This window comes from Salmo salar, chromosome 20, assembly GCF_965601325.2.
Source record: "Salmo salar chromosome 20, fSalSal1, whole genome shotgun sequence".
NCBI classification, from domain to species: Eukaryota; Metazoa; Chordata; class Actinopteri; order Salmoniformes; family Salmonidae; genus Salmo; species Salmo salar.
Window position 1 is genome coordinate 29,198,620 of NC_138310.1, and position 25,649 is coordinate 29,224,268.

General features: G+C 44.2%; 1 protein-coding gene across 2 annotated transcripts; it reads left to right on the forward strand.

Moving 5' to 3' along the window:
• The first annotated feature begins 2,587 nt into the window (after positions 1-2,587).
• On the forward strand, positions 2,588-16,610 carry LOC106580284 (endoplasmic reticulum aminopeptidase 2). Of its 2 annotated transcripts, XM_045703189.2 has the most exons (21): positions 2,621-2,678; positions 2,829-2,848; positions 3,937-4,494; positions 4,781-4,950; positions 5,193-5,331; positions 7,036-7,170; positions 7,649-7,769; positions 9,663-9,817; positions 10,150-10,263; positions 10,391-10,522; positions 10,674-10,805; positions 10,896-10,964; positions 11,112-11,287; positions 11,385-11,464; positions 12,128-12,311; positions 12,486-12,642; positions 14,932-15,116; positions 15,277-15,438; positions 15,594-15,734; positions 16,002-16,083; positions 16,234-16,610. In XM_045703189.2, the coding sequence occupies exons 3-21, from the start codon at positions 4,141-4,143 to the stop codon at positions 16,378-16,380; spliced, it is 2,835 nt and encodes a 944-aa protein (XP_045559145.1). In that variant the 5' UTR covers positions 2,621-2,678; positions 2,829-2,848; positions 3,937-4,140; the 3' UTR covers positions 16,381-16,610. The 2 variants fall into 2 exon arrangements, with proteins under 2 accessions (XP_014016590.1, XP_045559145.1); XM_014161115.2 differs by lacking the exon at positions 2,829-2,848 and having other exon boundaries at positions 2,588-2,678.
• Positions 16,611-25,649: the final 9,039 nt, after the last annotated feature.

Sequence of the window (25,649 nt, forward strand, 5' to 3'; positions counted from 1 at the left end):
AACGTCCTGCACGGTGTTGGGCTGTAAGCACAACCCCCACCTGTGGACGTCGGGCCCTCATACCACCCTCATGGAGTCTGTTTCTGACCGTTTAAGCAGACACATGCACATTTGTGGCCTGCTGGAGGTCATTTTGCAGGGCTCTGGCAGTGCTCCTCCTGCTCCTCCTTGCACAAAGGCGGAGGTAGCGGTCCTGCTGCTGGGTTGTTGCCCTCCTACGGCCTCCTCCACGTCTCCTGATGTACTGGCCTGTCTCCTGGTAGCGCCTCCATGCTCTGGACACTACGCTGACAGACACAGCAAACCTTCTTGCCACAGCTCGCATTGATGTGCCATCCTGGATGAGCTGCACTACCTGAGCCACTTGTGTGGGTTGTAGACTCCGTCTCATGCTACCACTAGAGTGAAAGCACCGCCAGCATTCAAAAGTGACCAAAACATCAGCCAGGAAGCATAGGAACTGAGAAGTGGTCTATGGTCTCCACCTGCAGAACCACTCCTTTATTGGGGGTGTCTTGCTTATTGCCTATAATTTCCACCTGTTGTCTATTCCATTTGCACAACAGCATGTGAAATTTATTGTCAATCAGTGTTGCTTCCTAAGTGGACAGTTTTATTTCACAGAAGTGTGATTGACTTGGAGTTACATTGTGTTGTTTAAGTGTTCCCTTTAGTTTTTTGAGCAGTGTATATATATATATATATATATATATATATATATATATATATATATATATATACTGCTAAAAAAAAATATATATATATATATATATACAGTACCAGTCAAAAGTTTGGACACACCTACTCATTCAAGGGTTTTTTCTTTATTTTTACTACATTGTAGAATAATAGTGAAGACATCAAAACTGTGAAATAACACATATGGAATCATGTAGTAACCCAAAAAGTGCTAAACAAATCAAATTATATTTATATTTGAGATTCTTCAAAGTAGCCACCCTTTGCCTTGATGACAGCTTTGCGCACTCATGGCATTCTCTCAACCAGCTTCATGAGGTAGTCACCTGGAATGCATTTGTTGTTAATTTGTGAAATTTCTTTCCTTCTTAATGTGTTTGAGCCAATCAGTTGTGTTGTGACAAGATAGGGTTGGTATACAGAAGAAAGCCCTATTTGGTAAAAGACGCTAATCAGTTGTGTTGTGACAAGGTAGGGTTGGTATACAGAAGATAGCACTATTTGGTAAAAGACCAAGTCCATATTATGGCAAGAACAGCTCAAATAAGAAAAGAGAAACGATATTCCATCATTACTTTAAGACATGACAAGCTGTAAAGAAACCACTACTAAAGGACACCAATAAGAAGAAGAGACTTGCTTGGGCCAAGAAACATGAGCAATGGACATTAGACCAGTGGAAATCTGTCCTTTGGCATGATGAGTCCAAATTTGAGATTTTTGGTTCCAACCGCCGTGTCTTTGTGAGACGCAGAGTAGGTGAAAGGATGATCAGCTACAATAGTCATTTACAACATTTACAATGTCTACACTGTATTTCTGATCAATTTGATGTTATTTTAATGGACACAATGTGCTCTTCCATCAAAAACAAGGACATTTCTAAGTGACCCCAAACTTTTGAACGGTAATGTGTGTAAAGTCCGTAAATTCCGGACTATAAGCCGCAACTTTTTTCCCGAGCTTTGAACTTCGCGGCTTAAACAATGACGCGGCTAATATATGGATTTTTCCCGCTTTCAAATTTGTGGGTCCTGACAGCGTGGAGCATTGTCAAAAAATCCACTATCATCAACGGGTTTCAAAAGGCTGGACTGCTGCGTGTTGAAGAGGGCTCAGCGGGGGATTTGCCTCCGGATGAAAGTGACGAGAGCAACAATGAAAACGATCCAATATCGGATGAAGCAATTCTGAGGCTATTCAACTCCGACACATTTATTTTTGTTACAAGCCGTGTTTCGTTAAAGCCTATTTATTTTTGTTACAAGCCGTGTTTCGTTAAAGCCTATTTATTTTTGTTACAAGCCGTGTTTCGTTAAAGCCTATTTATTTTTGTTACAAGCCGTGTTTCGTTAAAGCCTGTGTAAAGTTCATTTGTTTCAATGTACCGGTAGGCACCTGCGGCTTATAGACATGTGCGGCTTATTTATGTTCAAAAAATAAAATAAATTTTAATTCAGTGGGTGCGGCTTATATTCAGGTGCGCTTAATAGTCCAGAAATTACGGTATATATATATATAGTCCTAACATCAGCCTGAAAATTACGAAGAAATACACATACAAGTTTGTTTTACTATCCTTGCTGGGATCAAACAATTGATTCCCATTCAAAATCCTATTTCCCTAACTCTAACCCAACCCTAATCCTAACTCCTTAACCTAAACATAATCCCTAACCTTAATTGTAACCCTAAACCTAAAATAGCCTTTTTCCTTGCGGGGATCGTCAAAATGTCCCCGCTTGTCCAAATGTTCCTTGCTTTACTATCCTTGTGAGGACTTCTGGTCCCCACAAGGATAGTAAAACCACACACACACACACTCACACTCACACACTCACTCACTCACTCACTCACTCACTCACTCACTCACTCACACACACCTTCTGTACTCGCGATAGAATATGGGGGCGGGAGCATGAAAGAGAAAATGAAAGCAGAGTCAAAGAGCAAGGGAAGGATGATGAAGCTAACATGAGGTAAACGAATACAAACATGGAATTAACCTCCATTCTAGACCTCCCCCAACTCAGGAAACAACTGGGGTGCTAAGGCAACATGATTACTGCTCTATTGTGATAGTGCTGAACTTACTAATGTTAAAACAAAGTTATTTTGCTGTTTTGCAGGGCATGATTCTGTGTGTGGAGTGAGTTTGCGCAGAGATGGGCAGTATTTCTGTTACATGTATTTGAAATATGTATTTCAATTACTTTTAAGAATTTTGTAATTTGTATTACACTGGGCTGAACTACACTCCAATGTATTTTGTTAAAAGATACTTTCAAGAGCTGTATTTTGTATTTTCAAAATGCCATTTTTGTTCACCATTTGGTGGCCCCCTTTCACCCTACATTGGTATCAGAAGTCTGATGGCACTATGGTGTGATGAGAGCGTCCGCTAAATGAACTAACTATAAATGTACATATATTTAAAAATGAACAATTGCAAAGCATGCTGAGTATTATTCTACTGAGCTCCGCCCCGAACAAAGCCAATAATTAATACCTAGTGTATTTTGCAGTTCATTTTGGTTTGTTCATTTTCACATATACACTTACATTTTGGCCATTTAGCAGACACTCTTATCCAGAGTGACTTACTATTTACAGTCAGTGCATTTAACTAAGGTAGATAAACAACAACATATCACAGTCATAGCAAGAATACCTTTCTGTAACCTTTACTGAGAATGTTGTTGCTGTTTGGGCCGGCTACTTGCAAATGTATTTCTGTATTTTAAAATAGAAAATACATGTATTTGAATTAAATACATTAAAAATACTTGTATTTTGTAGTTTATTTTGATACATTCATCTTTATGGTATTTTGTGCTTTAATTTTGTAATTGTATTTGGTCATTTTTGCCCATCGGTGAGTGTGCATTTGTGTGTGTCTATCCCAGTTTGAACTCAGTAGCCGTACCAGATTACAATGAAAGCCCTGGACAGCTATAGTGTAACTCTTCAACCAACTATCTCTTCCACTCACCATGTTATTTGTTGACATGTAACACACTGGGCTTGCTGTCTGGGCTGTAAGCGTGTGTATCATAGCATAGAATAGATAGTAACCTTTAACGACCTGACCAAAATGTGAGTTGTTCAGCTTCTTGGATTTATAAAATCAGACAGAATCAATACAACATATTAACACCTCACTGTGTGAGATCCTAGATGAGATTCACTGTTGCTGTTTTTAAATAACAATAACATAGCTTCTTCTTCTGTCTTCAGGTTCGAGAAAGAGCTGCTGAATATTTCAAGTCAATTCTCCTGGCCTGTTGCTGTAAGCTTAGACTACACTCCTCCTGAAGTCTAATGATTAACAGATATCTACGTTCTGAAAACAAACGGAATGCCAGTACACCATTTGCTGCCCTTGAGTGATCTTTAGTATCCTTATCTTTACAGTAGTCAGCCAACAACTTTTCCACCATAATGTTCTGGGTCAGGTTCTTGTTTCTGGCCCTCCTGTCTCTGGCTGGTGTGACCCAGACCTCCTCTAGCCCAACCCAGGCCTCTGAGCCCCCTAACCCTACTGAGGAGCAGCCTCCCTTGAATACGGGAAGCCTCTCATTCCCTTGGAGCCACCTCCGTCTTCCGGAGTACATTGTTCCGCTCCACTATCACCTCCTGCTCCACCCTAACCTCACCATACTCAGCTACATCGGTACAGTCAGAATAGAGCTCCAGGTTCAGAACAATACCAACTGGGTGGTGCTGCACAGCAAGGGGCTTCGTATCACTACAGCAACTGTGCTGGACCAGAACCTGGCTCACCTGTCAGACCAGGTAAGCTACTCCCTTAGCACTAAACTATCATGCCCAGTTTGTAACAACGTTCCCACTTCTGCCTTCTCTGACAACTCTGTCTAATGACTACCATGTGTGTGTTCCTGTTCGTGTGTGTGTTCCTGTTCGTGTGTGTGTTCCTGTTCGTGTGTGTGTTCCTGTTCGTGTGTGTGTTCCTGTTCGTGTGTGTGTTCCTGTTCGTGTGTGTGTTCCTGTTCGTGTGTGTGTTCCTGTTCGTGTGTGTGTTCCTGTTCGTGTGTGTGTTCCTGTTCGTGTGTGTCCTCAGGTTCTCCCTGTTCTCCACAACCCTACCCATGAGCAGGTTGCCATATTCTCTCCCAGAGCGCTCACTGGTGGGCAGAAGTACTTCCTGTTTCTGGAGTTTGGGGCAGATCTAGGAGAGGGCTTCTATGGCTTCTACAGGAGCACCTACAGAACCAGCACCGGAGAGACACGGTACGGAATGTGTGTACTTGTTTGCGTGTGTGTATATATGTGTGTGTAAGGTATACTAAATGTACACGGGCTCTGTGTAGGCTACCTCACTCTCCATCTCCATGTGGGGGAGAAAGGCTGACACTCCTCATATAAACACAGAAACTACTTGTGGAGAGACATCACATGAAACTCCTTGTATTTTCTCTTTCTCTCCCGCCATTCCACCATCCCTCCTATCTCCCCTACCTCTATCTCTCCAGGACCCTGGCCTCCACTCATTTTGAGCCCACCAGTGCTCGGATGGCGTTTCCCTGTTTTGATGAGCCTAGTATCAAGGCTAATTACTCTATCAGTATCAGGAGGAGCCCAGCACACACCGCTCTGTCCAACATGCCTGTAGTGAGTAAACACACACACACACCATGGTGGAGATGTAAGACAACATGGTGGCAGGCAGATCATAGTGTGTTAGTGTACAGTGCCTTCAGAAAATATTCACACCACTTGACTTTTCCCACATTTTGTGTTACAGCCTGAATTTAAAATAGATTAAATTGAGTTTTTTTTTAATTGGCCTACACACAATACCCCAAAATGTCAAAGTGGAATTATGTATTTCGACATTTTTACAAATGTACTACAAATGAAAAGCTGAAACGTTTGAGTCAATAGGTATTCAACCCTTTTTTTATGGCAAGCCTAAATAAGTTCAGGTGTAAAAATGTGCTTAACAAGTCCCATAATAATTTACATGGACTCTGTGTTCAATAATACTGTTTAATATTATTTTTTAATGACTACCTCACCTATAATTATCTGTAAGGTCCCTCAGTTGAGCAGTGTATTTCAAACATAGATTCAACCACAAAGACCAAGAAGGTTTTCCAATGCCTCACGAAGAAGGGCACCTATTGATATATGGGTCAGATATTGAATATCCCTTTGAGCATGGTGAAGTTATTCATTATACTTTGGATGGTGTATCAATACACACAGTCACTACACAGATACAGGTGTCCTTCCTAACTCAGTTGCTGGAGAGGAAGGAAACCGCTCAGGGATTTCATCATGAGGCCATTGGTGACTTTAAAACAGTTACAGAGTTTAATGGCTGTGATAGGAGAAAACTGAGGATGGATCATTATCATTGTAGTTACTTCACAATACTAACCTAAATTACAGAGTGAAAAGAAGGAAGTATGCACAATATAAATGTATTCCAAAACATGCATCCTGTTTGCAACAAGACACTAATGACTTAAATGTAAATGTAAATGTAAAGTAATACTGCAAAAAATGTGGCAAAGCAATTCACTTTTTATCCTGAATTCCAAGTGTTATGTTTGGGGCAAATCCAATACTACACATTACTGAGTACCACTCTCCATATTTTCAAGCATAATGGTGGCTGCATCATGTTATGAGTATGCTTGTAATCATTAAGGACTGCAGAGTTTTTCAAGACAAAAAATAAATGGAATGGAGCTAAGCACAGGCAAAATCCTAGAGGAAAACCTGGTTCAGTCTGCTTTCCACCAGACACTGGGAGATTCATTTACCTTTCAGCAGGACAATAACCTAAAACACAAGGCCAAATCTACACTGGAGTTGCTTACAAGAAGACAGATAATGTTCCAGAGAGGCCAGGTTACAGTTTTAACATAAATCAGCTTGAAAATCAATGGCAAGACTTGAAAATGGTTGTCTATAAATGATCAACAACCAATTTGACAGAGCTTGAAGAATTTTTTAAAGAATAATGGGCAAATATTGTACAATCCAGGTGAGCAAAGCTCTTAGAGACTTACCCAGAAAGACTCACAGCTGTAATCACTGCCAAAGGTGATTCTAACATGTATTAACTCAGCGGTGTGAATACTTATGTAAATGAGATATTTCTGTATTTCATTTGAAATAAATTAGCAAACATTTCTAAAAACATGTTTTCACTTTATGGGGTATTGTGTGTAGACGGGTGAGAAAGAAATTCATTAATCAATTTTGAATTCAGGCTGTATCACAACAAAATGTGGAATAAGTTAAGGGGTATGAATACTTTCTGAAGGCACTGAACATTACAATGTGTGTGTGTTTTCCCTCTAGGAGCAGACAGAGGTCCTGGATGATGGACTAATGGAGGATCGTTTTGCTGTGAGTGTGAGGATGAGCTCCTATCTGGTGGCCTTCATCGTGTGTGACTTCAGATCTGTCAGCGCAACAACTGCCTCAGGGGTCAAGGTAGGTATGACTGGGGGCAGGGGTCAAGGTAGGTATGACTGGGGGCAGGGGTCAAGGTAGGTATGACTGGGGGCAGGGGTCAAGGTAGGTAGGACTGGGGCAGGGGTCAAGGTAGTAGGACTGGGGCAGGGGTCAAGGTAGGTAGGACTGGGGCAGGGGTCAAGGTAGGTATGACTGGGGGCAGGGGTCAAGGTAGGTTTGACTGGGGGCAGGGGTCAAGGTAGGTATGACTGGGGGCAGGGGTCAAGGTAGGTATGACTGGGGGCAGGGGTCAAGGTAGGTAGACTATCGGCAGGGTCAAGGTAGGTATGACTGGGGGCAGGGTGTGTCTGTGGGTGTGTGTACATGTATGTACGTGCAATGTGTGTGTGTGTGTGTGTGTGTGTGTGTGTGTGTGTGTGTGTGTGTGTGTGTGTGTGTGTGTGTGTGTGTATGTGTATGTGTGTGATTTCAGAACATGATGTTAATAATGTTTCAGGTTTCTGTCTATGCTGCTCCAGAAAAATGGCAGCAGACCCATTACGCTCTGAAGGCTGCAGTCAAACTACTGGAGTTCTACGAGAAATACTTCAACATCAGCTACCCACTACCTAAACAAGGTAACTAAATATATCAACATCAACTACCCACTACCTAAACAAGGTACTGAAATATATCAATATCAACTGCCCACTACCTAAACAAGGTACTGAAATATATCAATATCAACTGCCCACTACCTAAACAAGGTACTGAAATATATCAATATCGACTACCCACTACCTAAACAAGGTACTGAGATATATCAATATCAACTACCCACTACCTAAACAAGGTACTGAAATATATCAATATCAACTACCCACTACCTAAACAAGGTACTGAAATATATCAATATCAACTACCCACTACCTAAACAAGGTACTGAAATATATCAATATCAACTACCCACTACCTAAACAAGGCAACTATACTGAACAAAAATATAAACGCAAAATGTAAAGTGTTGGTCCGATGTTTCATGAGCTGAAATAAAATATCCTATAAATGTTCCATATGCACAAAAAAATTTCATGGCAAGTATATTCATTTCAACCAGTTTGCTGCAGCAGGAAAATAATTGTACAGCAACAGGAAATGGGAATTATTATGTGGATTATAATTAATGTACAATTTGGTAGGGGTTGATACATTTTTCGTAAGGGAAAATCAAGTCAGACATTTTTAAACTGCAAATACTACAAGTTCTCCTGCAACAGGGTGATCAAATTAAGATCCTACATCTGTATCTATTATTTTGAATGCTAGACAGTGAATAAAATTATTTAATATATTATATAGATCAATAAAAACAAAGAAGGCTATTATTTTTACTAGTATAATGTGTGTTTCTCAGTTTTATGTCATTGGTGTTATCACATTGAACGTAACTGATTACAAAGATATCAAGTTCCACATTTCAAGTTTTATTAATCGTATGTAAGGCGAACACATGGTTTACACCGTCCAACAACATGCTTACTTGCAGGTTCCTTGTCTACAATGCAACAACAATAAGAAATAATAAAATATAAGAATATGAACATAAAGTAAATGGCTCAGTAGAATATATAAATATTTCAGCATCACTATAATACAGGAAGGCAGTATTTAGCAATCTAATAAGAGTATGGTAGCAGTTGTGATGTGTATCATGAATGAGTGTGTGTGTGTGTGTGTGTGTGTGTGTGTGTGTGTGTGTGTGTGTGTGTGTGTGTGTGTGTGTGTGTGTGTGTGTGTGTGTGTGTGTATGTGTGTGTGTGTGTGTGTGTGTGTGTGTGTGTGTGTGTGGATGAGTGTGTGTGTGTGGATGAGTGTGTGTGTGTGGATGAGTGTGTGTGTGTGGATGAGTGTGTGGATGAGTGTATATCTGGATGAGTGTATGCGTGAATAAGTGCAAATATACAAGGGCTTTGAGCATTTTCTCCAGTGGCAAACAGTTATTGGGGGAGGGATATTAAAAAAATGGATTAGCTAATCACACCCTTTTAGTATATCATCAATTTGAGACTTCCATCCCTCTGATAAGTTAGTGTGTGTAAATCTGAAGTGTCACTTGGTATTAGTCAATTGAAATGAAGTGGAAATAACATTGTAAGCAAAATGATTAATCACATCACTTTAGTAAATGTCTTTTAAAGGTTTGATGACCTTAGATTTGAGCATTTAAGGCCTGCATTTCAGAAAATCCTAATTTATCTAAAATGTCTCATTGGTGTTACCATCATTGATCTTACAACTCCTACTGGTGTCACAATGTTATCATAATGGTACACATTATTTAAAGTCATTAAGCTATCATATTGGTTATTTTAGAATGGGAAGATGTACCCAAATACATTTAAATACAAATCTAGAAAAATGAAGTAACATTTTTCCAAAATGCCTTGCCCAAAGGCCACCGTAATTCAAGAACAACACAGTTGCTTAAACAAGACAATCATTCTTAAGTTACTGCCTGCCTCCCCCTCCAGACCTGGTTGCTATCCCAGACTTTCAGTCCGGAGCAATGGAGAACTGGGGTCTGATCACCTTCAGAGAGACCAGCCTGCTCTACGACCCCACCACCTCCTCAGCCTCTGATAGGCTCTGGGTTACCAAGGTGATCGCCCATGAGCTCGCCCACCAGGTAAGAGTCAGACAGGTTACGTTCACAGTGTAGAACAGGAAGTAGCCAGTCATGGCAATGATTTTGATTTTATATGATATGACTACAATGACATGAAGAGGGATTAACAGTGATGGCATGAACCTCTGGATTCTTCAGGAAGTTTACCTGCACTAGAAGACAAATGGAACTCCTCTCTTCTCTTGACATCTCTCATTGTCTGTCCTCGCCTGCCTGCCTGCCTGCCTGCCTGCCTGCCTGCCTGCCTGCCTGTCTGTCTGTCTGTCTGTCTGTCTGTCTGTCTGTCTGTCTGTCTGTCTGTCTGTCTGTCTGTCTGTCTGTCTGCCTGTCAGTGGTTTGGGAACCTGGTGACCATGGAGTGGTGGAACGACATCTGGCTGAATGAGGGCTTCGCCACGTACATGGAGTACATCTCAGTGGACACCACATACCCCAAACTCAGAGTGGTATGATCCTGTTACTCACTTGTTGTACACATCCCTAGCCCGAGTTCACAATATGAATGTTTCAAATGATCTAGACATGTCCCTGAGGGAAATTCCTGTTGAAACTGTGCCTTTTTTAATCTCTTAGGAGGACTATCTTCTGGACACCTGCTTTGTTGCGATTGGTCGAGACTCTCTAAACTCCTCCCGCCCCATCTCCAGTGTAGCTGAAAGCCCTACACAGATTAAAGAGATGTTCGACACAGTATCCTACAATAAGGTAGAAAATCACGCATACACACAAGCACACGTTTTCCATTTCATAGCTTTCATCAACCCTGTCTTTACTTCAAGTGAGGGAGTAAGGATTCATGTCTAAAGTATTTGATCAGGCCCCCAGTGTTGATGTACTTTGTTGTTTGTTCCACCAGGGGGCATGTGTCCTGCACATGCTAAGACACTACCTGACTGACCAAGTGTTCCAGAGTGGAATCATGCGTTACCTTCGCAGGTACAGCTACAGCAACGCTCGCAACCAGGACCTGTGGGACAGCCTGGCAAACGTTCGTAGATCAATCAAATGATACATCATTTTTTGATCCCTGCAGGTTGCTTTAGTGTGAAAATGTGAACTGCTGTGTTGTTGTTCTCAGACATGTCCAGAAGAGGAGTTCACCTCTGGAGGACACTGCTACAGCAACAGCCAGGCAGCTAAGAACGCAGTAAACACACCTCTCTTTACATAACAGTACATTACATTACAAGACCAACAGTCTGACCATTACAAACAGGTACTCTGTAAACGTCTCACCACTGATTTAACTGTGTGATGTTTACCTGTGGGTGTGGTTTTGATGTGTGTGTGTCAGTACCTGTACGCTGGGGAGCACCTGGACCTGACGACCATGATGAACACCTGGACGCTGCAGACAGGTGTGCCCTTGGTAACGGTTGCTAGACAGGGGTCTCGTCTGGTGCTGAAACAGGAGAGGTTCCTGAGGACCACACATCCGTCTGATCCAGCATGGCCCAGCCTGCAGCAGGGGTAAACATACACACACACACTCTCACTCTGATGGTCAGGTGTTGTGAGGTCATATTCCTGCACCTCATCCCTCCCCTCTCTGATCTCTGTGTGTTAGGTACCTGTGGCACATCCCTCTGACATACAGGACTGACACCTCAACTAGCATTCACAGACACCTCATGACTACACTCACAGGTAAGACACCTACTGACCACACTCACAGTTAGGACACCTACTGAGCACACTCACAGGTAGGACACCTACTGACCACACTCACAGGTAGGACACCTACTGACCACACTCACAAGTAGGACACCTACTGACCACACTCACAGTTCGGACACCTACTGACCACACTCACAGTTCGGACACCTACTGACCACACTCACAGGTAGGACACCTACTGACCACACTCACAGGTAGGACACCTACTGACCACACTCACAGTTAGGACACCTACTGACCACACTCACAGGTAGGACACCTACTGACCACACTCACAGGTAGGACACCTACTGACCACACTCACAGTTAGGACACCTACTGACCACACTCACAGGTAGGACACCTACTGACCACACTCACAGGTAGGACACCTACTGACCACACTCACAGGTAGGACACCTACTGACCACACTCACAGTTAGGACACCTACTGACCACACTCACAGGTAGGACACCTACTGACCACACTCACAGGTAGGACACCTACTGACCACACTCACAGGTAGGACACCTACTGACCACACTCACAGGGAAGATAATTGCTTTCTCTCTCCTCAGTGTGGAGCTTGCTGTGGAGTTGATTGACTGGTTGTTTCACTAAATGATTGATTGCTGTGTCTCTTCTCTCCTCAGACAGTGTGGAGGTGGGGGAGGAGGTGGGCTGGGTGAAGGTGAATGTGGACATGGCTGGTTATTACCTGGTCCACTACGATGGTTCAGGCTGGGACGACTTGATACAACTACTGAAGAACAACCACACAGCTCTCAGCTTCATGGACAGAACACACCTCATACACAATGCCTTCCAACTCACCACGTAAGAGACCGTGTGTGTGTGTGTGTGTGTGTGTGTGTGTGTGTGTGTGTGTGTGTGTGTGTGTGTGTGTGTGTGTGTGTGTGTGTGTGTGTGTGTGTGTCCATGCGATTATGTGAATAGACAACACAAACACTCTTTTGTTTCTGACATCATCTCTCTATAATATTTCTATAGAGCAGGTCGGCTGTCACTCGATAAAGCCTTGGACCTTATTGGCTACCTGCGATCAGAGAGTCACACTGTGCCCCTCCTCCAAGGGTTGGCCTACCTGGAAGCCTTCTACAGGATGGTGGAGAGGATGGACATACCTGACGTCACACAAAACCTCAGTGTAGGCCACATACACAAACACATAGAACAGTAAATACATCTCAAACATTCTGCTTCAATTACATGAAGTTTCAGTTGGGTATGTGTGTGTGTGGTCTGATGTCTTCTCTGTGTGTGGTCTGATGTCCTCTCTGTGTGTGGTCTGATGTCCTCTCTGTGTGTGGTCTGATGTCCTCTCTGTGTGTGGTCTGATGTCCTCTCTGTGTGTGGTCTGATGTCCTCTCTGTGTGTGGTCTGATGTCCTCTCTGTGTGTGGTCTGATGTCCTCTCTGTGTGTGGTCTGATGTCCTCTCTGTGTGTGGTCTGATGTCCTCTCTGTGTGTGGTCTGATGTCCTCTCTGTGTGTGGTCTGATGTCCTCTCTGTGTGTGGCCTGATGTCCTCTCTGTGTCGGGTCTGATGTCCTCTCTGTGTGTGGACTGATGTCCTCTGTGTGTGGCCTGATGTCCTCTCTGTGTGTGGTCTGATGTCCTCTCTGTGTGTGGTCTGATGTCCTCTCTGTGTGTGGTCTGATGTCCTCTCTGTGTGTGGTCTGATGTCCTCTCTGTGTGTGGTCTGATGTCCTCTCTGTGTGTGGTCTGATGTCCTCTCTGTGTGTGGCCTGATGTCCTCTCTGTGTCGGGTCTGATGTCCTCTCTGTGTGTGGTCTGATGTCCTCTCTGTGTGTGGTCTGATGTCCTCTGTGTGTGGCCTGATGTCCTCTCTGTGTGGGGTCTGATGTCCTCTCTGTGTGTGGTCTGATGTCCTCTCTGTGTGTGGTCTGATGTCCTCTCTGTGTGTGGTCTGATGTCCTCTTTGTGTGTGGTCTGATGTCCTCTCTGTGTGTGGTCTGATGTCCTCTCTGTGTGTGGCCTGATGTCCTCTCTGTGTGTGGTCTGATGTCCTCTCTGTGTGTGGTCTGATATCCTCTCTGTGTGTGGTCTGATGTCCTCTCTGTGTGTGGTCTTATGTCCTCTCTGTGTGTGGTCTTATGTCCTCTCTGTGTGTGGTCTGATGTCCTCTCTGTGTGTGGTCTGATGTCCTCTCTGTGTGTGGTCTGATGTCCTCTCTATGTGTGGTCTGATGTCCTCTCTGTGTGTGGTCTGATGTCCTCTCTGTGTGTGGTCTGATGTCCTCTCTGTGTGTGGTCTGATGTCCTCTCTGTGTGTGGTCTGATGTCCTCTCTGTGTGTGGTCTGATGTCCTCTCTGTGTGTGGTCTGATGTCCTCTCTGTGTGTGGCCTGATGTCCTCTCTGTGTCGGGTCTGATGTCCTCTCTGTGTGTGGTCTGATGTCCTCTCTGTGTGTGGTCTGATGTCCTCTGTGTGTGGCCTGATGTCCTCTCTGTGTGTGGTCTGATGTCCTCTCTGTGTGTGGTCTGATGTCCTCTCTGTGTGTGGTCTGATGTCCTCTCTGTGTGTGGTCTGATGTCCTCTCTGTGTGTGGTCTGATGTCCTCTCTGTGTGTGGTCTGATGTCCTCTCTGTGTGTGGCCTGATGTCCTCTCTGTGTCGGGTCTGATGTCCTCTCTGTGTGTGGTCTGATGTCCTCTCTGTGTGTGGTCTGATGTCCTCTGTGTGTGGCCTGATGTCCTCTCTGTGTGGGGTCTGATGTCCTCTCTGTGTGTGGTCTGATGTCCTCTCTGTGTGTGGTCTGATGTCCTCTCTGTGTGTGGTCTGATGTCCTCTCTGTGTGTGGTCTGATGTCCTCTCTGTGTGTGGTCTGATGTCCTCTCTGTGTGTGGCCTGATGTCCTCTCTGTGTGTGGTCTGATGTCCTCTCTGTGTGTGGTCTGATATCCTCTCTGTGTGTGGTCTGATGTCCTCTCTGTGTGTGGTCTTATGTCCTCTCTGTGTGTGGTCTTATGTCCTCTCTGTGTGTGGTCTGATGTCCTCTCTGTGTGTGGTCTGATGTCCTCTCTGTGTGTGGTCTGATATCCTCTCTGTGTGTGGTCTGATGTCCTCTCTGTGTGTGGTCTTATGTCCTCTGTGTGTGGTCTGATGTCCTCTGTGTGTGGTCTGATGTCCTCTCTGTGTGTGGTCTGATGTCCTCTGTGTGTGGTCTGATGTCCTCTGTGTGTGGTCTGATGTCCTCTCTGTGTGTGGTCTGATGTCCTCTGTGTGTGGTCTGATGTCCTCTGTGTGTGGTCTGATGTCCTCTGTGTGTGGTCTGATGTCCTCTCTGTGTGTGGTCTGATGTCCTCTCTGTGTGTGGTCTGATGTCCTCTCTGTGTGTGGTCTGATGTCCTCTCTGTGTGTGGTCTTATGTCCTCTCTGTGTGTGGTCTGATGTCCTCTCTATGTGTGTTTTCTGCAGACGTACATCCTGTGGTATTTCCGTGGTGTGATTGACCGTCAGACGTGGAGCGACAAGGGCTCTGTGTCTGAGAGGCGGCTGAGGTCGGAGCTCCTCTCTCTGGCCTGCCATCTAGGAGACCTCCCCTGTCTGGAGCAGGCCCAGCGCAGCTTCACACACTGGCTGGACTCCAACAGCACACTCAGGTCTGTCTTGTTTACTGTCTGTCAGCTATCTGAGAGAGTAGTTACATCCCATGGACAGCAACATACAGTACTTTGTTCAATCCCTGACCCAATCAAAGGTGCAAACTTTTCCTGACTGCAGAAGTAAACCATGTCCTGTCTGTGCCTCTCCCTCCACCAGCCTGCCTGCAGATGTAACAGAGACAGTGTTTTCAGTAGGGGCCCAGGAGGACAGTGGCTGGGCGTCTCTCCTCCACATATACACTCTCTCCCTCTCAGAGACACACAAACACAAGATCCTCTCTGCCCTGGCCAGCAGCAGAGACACAAACAAACTACACAGGTACGTATAGTCTTCTATACTCTGTCAATTCAATTCAATATATGACCTTACATTCTGTGTGTGTGTGTGTGTGTGTGTGTGTGTGTGTGTGTGTGTGTGTGTGTGTGTGTGTGTGTGTGTGTGTGTGTGTGTGTGTGTGTGTGTGTGTACCCCAGGTTGTTGGAGCTGGGTCTAGAGGGGGAGGTGATCCGTACCCAGGACCTGGACTCCCTCATCGTCATGGTAGCCAGGAACCCCAGGGGACATCATCTGGCCTGGAGCTACGTCCAGAAATACTGGAGCACCCTGGTGGACAAGTAGGTGGTAGAGAGGGAGAGGGAGGGGGCTGGGAGAGAGGGGATGGAAGAGACAGGCACAGGGAGAGGGAGAGGGAGAGAGAAACTAACACTCAGGAGGAGAGATAGGTGGAGTCTATCCCTGTGGTAGAGAATGAGAGAGGGAAAGGGAGAAAGATGAACTGATAAACTGGCACTGGTGAAAAAGTAGGTATTAGTCGACCAGCAGTCCCATAGCCTGGGTGCTTTAGCCAACCTGTGATGTTTCCTCTTGTTTCTACCCTGCAGGTTCCAGTTGGGATCGTTCTCTATTAGAAACATCATCATCGGCACCACAGGCCAGTTCTTCTCAACAGAGGAACTCACTGAGGTGAGATTATTGATCTGTTAGTGGCAATATCATTCTCAACAACTAGACCCTGACCCTGGAAATGTATTGTATCAGTAGCAATGTACGAGCGAGGGTGTGTGTGTCCCAAAGCCCACGGCCATGCTTACCAAGAATGTGTGTGTTCCCTAGGTGCGTGTATTCTTTGAGTCGATCCATGAGCAGGCGTCTCAGCTGAGAGTCACTCAGGTTGCCATGGACAACATCCAGAAGAACATCCTTTGGATGCAAAGAAACCTGGGAACTCTGAGGAGCTGGCTGAACCAACACATAGACTGAAGAGAGAAAGGGGGGGGGGAGAGGGGTGGGGAGAGAGAGAGAGAGAGAGCAATAGAAAATGAGCTTGGAGTTTTTTAAAGCTTAATTAGAGCTTTGATTTTTAATTATGAATATTTGGGGGATAATTGAGTGTATATACTTTGGTCATGTTTTTCAGTTTACATCAGGGATTTGGAAATGTTTTTGTTGAATTTGGTTAAGATGTTTGATAATAAAATGTTGTGAAAGTATTATTTGAAGAGCAGTAAGTAGGCCAGGATCATGTTGAATTACACAGAGTAAGAGCAAATTAAATACAAACAAAAAAACATTTTTAGCTGTGACTGTAGGAGTGGTCTGAAAATGCTAAAACATCACAGGACAGAATGAAGCTTGGCCTCTGCATGGCCTCACACACACTACAACTTCACAGCCACTAGTGGGAACAGATGATAATTTAGTGTGAAACAGATGTGTGTAAACATATTGCGACGTACACATACAGATCTGCTATCTTAATTTGATCACTGTTATCAGCAGAACATTTTAATGTGCAGCAGAAAATGCAAATTGTAGTGTATTCAAGGTTTAAAAAGGCTTCTAAAGTTAGCAATTTCCACTTTAAAACGTCAGACTTGATTTCCCCTATCAAAACATTTATCAACCCCTACAAAAATGTCCATTAATTATAATCCACATATTAATTCACATTTCGTGTTGCTGCATGATTATTGTCCTGCTGTCAGAAGCAGGGTAAAACTAAGATCTGTATCTATGTTGAGAGTAGGTTTAGTTGGTTTCCAGAAGACAGACATATCTTTCACCTATAGTGTTTGCAAGTTGGTTGAATCATATCAAATAAAATGTTATTCGTCACATGCTTTGGAAACAACAGGTGTATACTAAATGCTTACTTACGGGCCCTTCCCAAACATTGTAAGAGAGAGAGAAAATAGAGAAATATTAGAAAAGTAATAACACGTAATAATAAAAGTAACAATAAATACACAATGAGTAACGATAACATGGCTATATACACGGGGTACCAGTACTGAGTGTATCTGTAGGCGTACAAGGTAATTGAGGTAGATATGTACAGTCATGGCCAAAAGTTTTGAGAATGACACAAATATTAATTTTCACAAAGTCTGCTGCCTCAGTTTGTATGATGGCAATTTGCATATACTCCAGAATGTTATGAAGAGTGATCAGATGAATTGCAATTAATTGCAAAGTCCCTCTTTGTCATGCAAATGAACTGAATCCCCCAAAAACATTTCCACTGCATTTAAGCCCTGCCACAAAAGGACCAGCTGACATCAAGTCAGTGATTCTCTCGTTAACACAGGTGTGAGTGTTGATGAGGACAAGGCTGGAGATCACTCTGTCATGCTGATTGAGTTCGAATAACAGACTGGAAGCTTCAAAAGGAGGGTGGTGCATGGAATCATTGTTCTTCCTCTGTCAACCATGGTTACCTGCAAGGAAACATGTGCTGTCATCATTGCTTTGCATAAAAAAGGCTTCACAGGCAAGGATATTGCTGCCAGGAAGATTGCACCTAAATCAACCGTTTATCGGATCATCAAGAACTTCAAGGAGAGCGGTTCAATTGTTGTGAAGAAGGCTTCAGGGCGCCCAAGAAAGTCCAGCAAGCGCCAGGACCGTCTCCTAAAGTTGATTCAGCTGCGGGATCGGGGCACCACCAGTACAGAGCTTGTTTAGGAATGGCAGGAGGCAGGTGTGAATGCATCTGCACGCACAGTGAGGCGAAGACTTGTGGAGGATGGCCTGGTGTCAAGAAGGGCAGCAAAGAAGCCACTTCTCTCCAGGAAAAACATCAGGGACAGACTGATATTCTGCAAAAGGTACAGGGATTGGACTGCTGAGGACTGGGGTAAAGTCATTTTCTCTGATGAATCCCCTTTGCGATTGTTTGGGGCATCCGGAAAAAAGCTTGTCCGGAGAAGACAAGGTGAGCGCTACCATCAGTCCTGTGTCATGCCAACAGTAAAGCATCCTGAGACCATTCATGTGTAGGGTTGCTTCTCAGCCAAAGGAGTGGGCTCACTCACAATTTTGCCTAAGAACACAGCCATGAATAAAGAATGGTACCAACACGTCCTCCGAAAGCAACTTCTCCCAACCATCCAGGAACAGTTTGGTGATGAACAAAGCCTTTTCCAGCATGATTGAGCACCTTGCCATAAGGCAAAAGTGATAACTAAGTGGCTCGGGGAACAAAACATTAATATTTTGGGTCCATGGCCAGGAAACTCCCCAGACCTTAATCCCATTGAGAACTTGTGGTCAATCCTCAAGAGGCGGGTGGAAACCCACAAATTCTGACAAACTCCAAGCATTGATTATACAAGAATGTGCTGCCATCAGTCAGGATGTGGCCCAGAAGTTAATTGATTTCATGCCAGGGCGGATTGCAGAGGTCTTGAAAAAGAAGGGTCAACACTGCAAATATTGACTTTGCACCAACTTCATGTAATTGTCAATAAAAGCCTTTCACACTTATGAAATGCTTGTAATTATACTTCAGTATTCCATAGTAACATCTGACAAAAATATCTGAAGACAATGAAGCAGAAAACTTTGTGAAAATTAATATTTGTAACATTCTCAAAACTTTTGGCCATGACTGTACTTATAACTAGGAATAAAGTGATTAGAAAACAGGATAGATGATAAACAGTAGCAGCAGCATATGTGATGAGTCAAGAAAGTTGCAATAAGGGTCAATGCAGATAGTCCAGGCAGTTATTTGGTTAATTATTTAACTAACAATCTTATGGCTTGGGTGTAGAATATGTTCAGGGTCCTGTTGGTTCCAGACGTGCATCGGTACTGCTTGCCGTGACGTAGCAGAGAGAACAGTCTATGACTTGGGTGGCTGGAGTCTTTGACAATTTTTAGGGCATTCCACTGACGCCGCCTGGTATAGAGTTCCAGGTTGACAGAGAGCTCGACCCCAGTGAAGTACTGGGCCATACACACTAACCTCTGTAGCGCCTTGCAGTCGGATGCTGAGCAGTTGCCATACCAAGTTGTGATGCAGCTAGTCAAAATGCTCTCAATGGTGCTTCTGTAGAACTTTTTGAGGATCTGAGGGACCATGCCAAATCTTTTCAGTCTCCTGAGGGGGAAGAGGTATTGTTGTGCCATCTTTACGACTGTGTTGGTGTGTGTGGACCATGATAGATCCTTAGTGATGTAGACACTGAGGAATTTGACGCTCTCGACCTGCTCCACTACAGCCCCGTTGATGTGAATGGATGCGTGCCTGGCACTCTGTTTCCTGTAGTCCACGATCAGCTCCTTTGTCATGCTGACGTTAAGGGAGAGGTTGTTGTTCTGGCACCACACTGCCAGGTCTCTGACCTCCTCCCTGTTGGCTGTCTCATCGTTGTCACTGATCAGGTCTACCACCATTGTGTCATCAGCAAACTTAATGATAGTGTTGGAGTCATGCATGGCCACACAGTCGTGTGTGATCAGGGAGTACAGTATGGGACTAAGCACGCATCCTTGAGGGGCCCACGTCTTGAGGGTCAGCCTGGTGGATCTGTTGTTGCCTTCCCTCACCGCCTGGGGGCGGCCTGTCAGGAAGTCCACGATCCAGTTGCAGAGGGAGGTGTTCAGTCCCAGTGTCCTTAGCTTAGTGATGAGCTTGGAGGGCACTATGGTGTTGAACCCTGAGCTGTAGTCAATGAACAGCATTCTCACATAGGTCTTCCTCTTGTCCAGGTGGGAGAGGGCAGTGTAGAGTGCAATAAATATTGCGTCATCTGTGGATCTGGATCTGTTGGGGCGGTATATGAATTGGAGTGGGTACAGTGTGCCTGGGATGATGCTGTTGATGTGAGCCATTACCAGCCTTCACAAGCATTTTAAGGCTAAAGATGTGAGTGCTACAGAGCGATAGTCATTTAGACAGGTTACCTTTGTGTTCTTGGGCAGAATGGGTCAGGGAGAGGTTGAAAATGTCAGTGAAGACACTTGCCAGCTGGTCCGCGCCTGCTCTGAGTCCGCATCCTGGTAATCCGTCTGGCCCTGCGGCCTTGTGAATGTTAACCTGTTTAAAGGTCTTACTCACATTGGCTACGGAGAGCATGATGACACAGTCATCAGGGATCAGGGATGGAGGATGGAGGGACAGGCGATGAGAACCTCATAATCTCTTCTGTGTTGTCGTGGCAATAGCCAGGAAACCAGTGGATGGGCCTGAAAAATATGAAAAAGCTGTTGGAGCAGTACAGCCAAAGATTGTGGATAAATGAAGATGTCCCACTCAGACCGTTTACTATTGAATAAAAAGCAGTTCCAGTCTGCTTAATGGGGTGGCTCTCCCATAGGCACCAATGCATTAGCAGCTGGGTCTGGTCTGCTTAGTGGATGTCTCACATTCTCTTCCGTCTCTGGTCGCAGCTTTCTCACGCTGCTAAAACAACTTCCTGAAATCAGACACACAGTTGCAGGGCAGGAGCACTACCTACAGTGCTCTAGCAATTCAAATATCTTGGCTACACTGACCAATAATGAACTTCCAAGCAAATGCACATTTGCAGATGCATACATATGTAATGTTTCTGAAGTGCTGTGACACGCTAAACTGTGTGTGGTGACTGACTGTTAGCAATCTCTTGTTATAAAACTGATTGTTAGGATCCTCGATGCTGATTGGACAAGCAGCGTTCTTAGCCGTGCTGTATTGGCCTTTATAGGCACACTATGCCTGCTAACAGTTCCATCTCATAAATTATCACTGCGTCTCATAACAATATCATGTACATTTTGCTGTCCAAATCATCTCTTTTATTTATCTCAAGTCACACATTATTTTCATTAAGGACAGGGAAGTAGCCAAAGCTCAGTCACATGCTGGCTTTGGGCCATGGGGACATCGTCTTACTGCATGTGACTCCTGACCTCCTGTACTGTGTGTGTGTGTGTGTGTGTGTGAGAGAGAGAGAGAGAGAGAGAGAGAGAGAGAGAGAGAGAGAGAGAGAGAGAGAGGAGAGAGAGAGAGAGGAGAGAGAGAGAGAGAGAGAGAGAGAGAGAGAGAGAGAGAGAGAGAGAGAGAGAGAGAGAGGAGAGAGAGAGAGAGGAGGAGAGAGAGAGAGAGGAGGAGAGAGGAGAGAGAGAGAGAGAGAGAGGAGAGAGAGAGAGAGAGAGAGACAGCCCCCCCCCCCCCCGACACATGCAACTCAGAATGCTGAGTGTATGGATTCCTCTCCTAATGGACTAGTAGCCACAGAGACGGTCAGGGTCCTACACAGAGGTCGAACTGTCTTTCAATGCTTATATGAGTATATTACTGACCCGTCTGTCTGTATCACTATTGGTTTGAGACATCACAATCAAGTTTTTTCCCCTGAGATTTGTGAAAGAATCTTCCCATTTGACACGTACACGAATAGATGTTTGCATGTAGAATAGAGTTTTTTTGTTATTCATAAAATACAGCAAGGGTTCTGACTTTTCCTTACGAGCCTCCGCTATGCACTATGGAAAAAGAAGGAACAGCATGTCAGAAATCAGCTCAATGTAATTGAAGAATCCATAGACTCTAACCACTTCTAGGAAAATTGGAAAACACTAAACAAACAACAACACGAAGACTTATCTATCCAAAACGCACATGTATGGATAAACCACTTCTCCAATCTTTTTTGACCCTATATCAAAGAACAAACAGCAAAAACATATACATGATCAAATTCAAATCTTAGAATCAACTATGAAAGACTACCAGAACCCACTGGATTCTCCAATTACATTGAATCCTCTGGGTATTTATACCTGTGTTTTCTGTCTGTGTGGGTCAGTTCTCCTTGCTTGTCAAGTTTAACAGCGTTTGTCCTGTCAGCTCCTGTTTTTTCCCAGCCTCTTTTTCTCGCCCTCCTGGTTTTTGACCCTTGCCTGTCCTGACCCCACCCGCCTGACCACTCTGCCTGTCCCTGAGCCTGCCTGCCGTCCTGTACCTTTACTCCACCTCTGGATTACTGAACTCTGCCTGACCCTGAGCCTGCCTGCCATCCTGTACCTTTACTCCACCTCTGGATTACTGAACTCTGCCTGCCCCTGAGCCTGCCTGCCATCCTGTACCTTTACTCCACCTCTGGATTACTGAACTCTGCCTGACCCTGAGCCTGCCTGCCATCCTGTACCTTTACTCCACCTCTGGATTACTGAACTCTGCCTGCCCCTGAGCCTGCCTGCCATCCTGTACCTTTACTCCACCTCTGGATTACTGAACTCTGCCTGACCCTGAGCCTGCCTGCCATCCTGTACCTTTACTCCACCTCTGGATTACTGAACTCTGCCTGACCCTGAGCCTGCCTGCCATCCTGTACCTTTACTCCACCTCTGGATTACTGAACTCTGCCTGACCCTGAGCCTGCCTGCCATCCTGTACCTTTACTCCACCTCTGGATTACTGAACTCTGCCTGTCCCTGAGCCTGCCTGCCATCCTGTACCTTTACTCCACCTCTGGATTACTGAACTCTGCCTGTCCCTGAGCCTGCCTGCCATCCTGTACCTTTACTCCACCTCTGGATTACTGAACTCTGCCTGACCCTGAGCCTGCCTGCCATCCTGTACCTTAGCTCCACCTCTGGATTATCGACCCCTGCCTGCCTTGACCTGTCATTTGCCTGCCCCTGTTGTTACAATACACATTGTTGCTTCACACAGTCTGCACTTGGGTCTTACCTTGATTCCTGATAATGGCCTGTGGAAAGAAATGTGTGTGTTTTTTGCCAATTTTAACTGCACACATGTTGTTTGTGTACATGGATTTTATGTAGTTTGTTTTTCCCCCAACACCACTTTCCACCAATTTGTATAGCAGACCCTCATGCCAAATTGAGTCGAAGGCTTTTTGAAATCTATAAAGCATGAGAATAATTTGCTTTTGTTTTGGTTTGTTTGTCAATTAGTGTCTACAGGGTGAATATGTGGTCTGTCATACAGTAATTTGGTAAAAAGCAAAGAATTCACAAAATTCCCAAAAAGGTTCAGTTGCCAGGACCACAAATACAAATTCCATCTAGACACCGTTGCCCTAGAGCACACGAGAACTATACATACCTCATCCTAAACATCAGCACCAGAGGTAACTTCCACAAAGCTGTGAACAATCTGAGAGAAAAGGCAAGAAGGGTGTTCTATGCCATCGAAAGGAACATAAAATTCTAAATATCAATTAGGATCTTGCTAAAAATACTTGAGTCAGTTATAGACCCCATTGCCCTTTATGGTTGTGAGGTCTGGGGTCCGCTCACCAACGAAGAATTCACAAAACAGCAAATTGAGACTCTGTATGCAGAATTCTGCAAAAATATCCTCCGTGTAGAACGTAAAACACCAAATTATGCATGCAGAGCAGAATTAGGCCGATACCCGCTAATGATCAAAATCCAGAAAAGAGCAGTTCAATTCTACAACCACCTAAAGGAAAGCGATTCCCAAACATTCCATAACAAAGCCATCACCTACAGAGAGAGGAGCCTGGAGAAGAGTCCCCTAAGCAAGCTGGTCCTGGGGCTCTGTTCATAAACACAAACAGACCCCACAGAGCCCCAGGACAGCAACACAATTAGACCCAACCAAATCATGAGAAAACAAAAAGATAATTACTTGACACATTGGAAAGAATTAACAAAAAAGCAGAGCAAACTAGAATGCTATTTGGCCCTAAACAGAGAGCACATAGTGGCAGATTACCTTACCATTGTGACTGACCCAAACTTAAGGAAAGCTTTGACTATGTACAGACTCAGTGAGCATAGCCTTGCTATTGAGAAAGGCCTCCGTAGGCAGACCTGTCTCTCAAGAGAAGACAGGAAATGCGCATGATCAAAACATATTGATACAACAGTAGCTAAGATGGGGAGAAGTCTGTTCATAATAAAACCCAGCTCTACCTTCTTACCAGCACTATCAACAAAAACAGGCTCTAGTTTTGTCACACCTGGACCACTGTTCAGTTGTGTGGTCAGGTGCCACAAAGTTTTGGGCTCAGAACAGGGCAACACGGCTGGCCCTTGGATGTACACAGAGCACAAACATTAATAATATGCATGTCAATCTCTCCTGGCTCAAAGTGGAGGAGAGATTGACTTCATCACTACTTGTATTTACGAGAGATATTGATATGTTTAAAGCACCGAGCTGTCTGTTTAAACGACTAGCACACAGCTCAGACACCCATACATACCCCACAAGACATGCCACCAGAGGTCTCTTCACAGTCCCCAAGTCCAGAACACACTATGGGAGACGCACAGTACTACATAGAGTCATGACTAAATGGAACTATATTCCACATCAGGTAACTGATGCAGTAGAATCAGATTTAAAAAACAGATAAAAATACACCTTATGGAACAGCGGGGACTGTGAAGCAACGCAAACATAGGCACAGACACATGCATACACACACATGATAACATACGCACTATACACACACGTACACATTAATTTGGTGTTGAAGATATGTGGTAGTGGAGTTTGGGCCTGATGGCACACACTTAGTGCATTGTGAAATGTTCTATGAATGTATTGTAATGTTTTTAAAATTGTATAACTGCATAAATTTTGCCGGACCCCAGGAAGAGTAGTTGCTGCCTTGGGGATCCATAATAAACACAAATACACTGCCCACAAAATGAGGTGGAAACTGAGCTGCACTTCCTAACCTCCTGCCAAATGTATGACCATAATAGAGACACATATTTCCCTCAGATTACACAGACCCACAAAGAATTCCAAAACAAATTAAATGTTGATAAACTCCCATTTCTTTTGGGTGAAATACAACAGTGTGCCATTTTTAGCAGCAAGATTTGTGACCTGTTGCCACAAGAAAAGGGCAACCACTGAAGAACAGACACCATTGTAAATACAACCCATATTTATGTTTATTTATTTTCCCTTTTTTACTTTAACTATTTGCACTTCGTTACAACACTGTACATAGACTTAATATGACATTTGAAATGTCTTTATTTGTTTGGAACTTTTCTGAGTGTAATGTTTACTGTAATTTTTTTACATTTAGTTTTTACTTTTGTTTCACTTGCTTTGGCAATGTGAACATGTTTCCCATGCCAATAAAGCCCCTTAAATTGAAATTGAGAGAGAAAGATAGCAATTATAGATGTACTTTCCTCATGCCATGAATTATTATACATTTTTATTTAACTAGGCAAGTCAGTTAGGAAACAAACTTTTATTTACAATGACGGCCTAACCCGGCCAAAGCTGGGTCAATAAT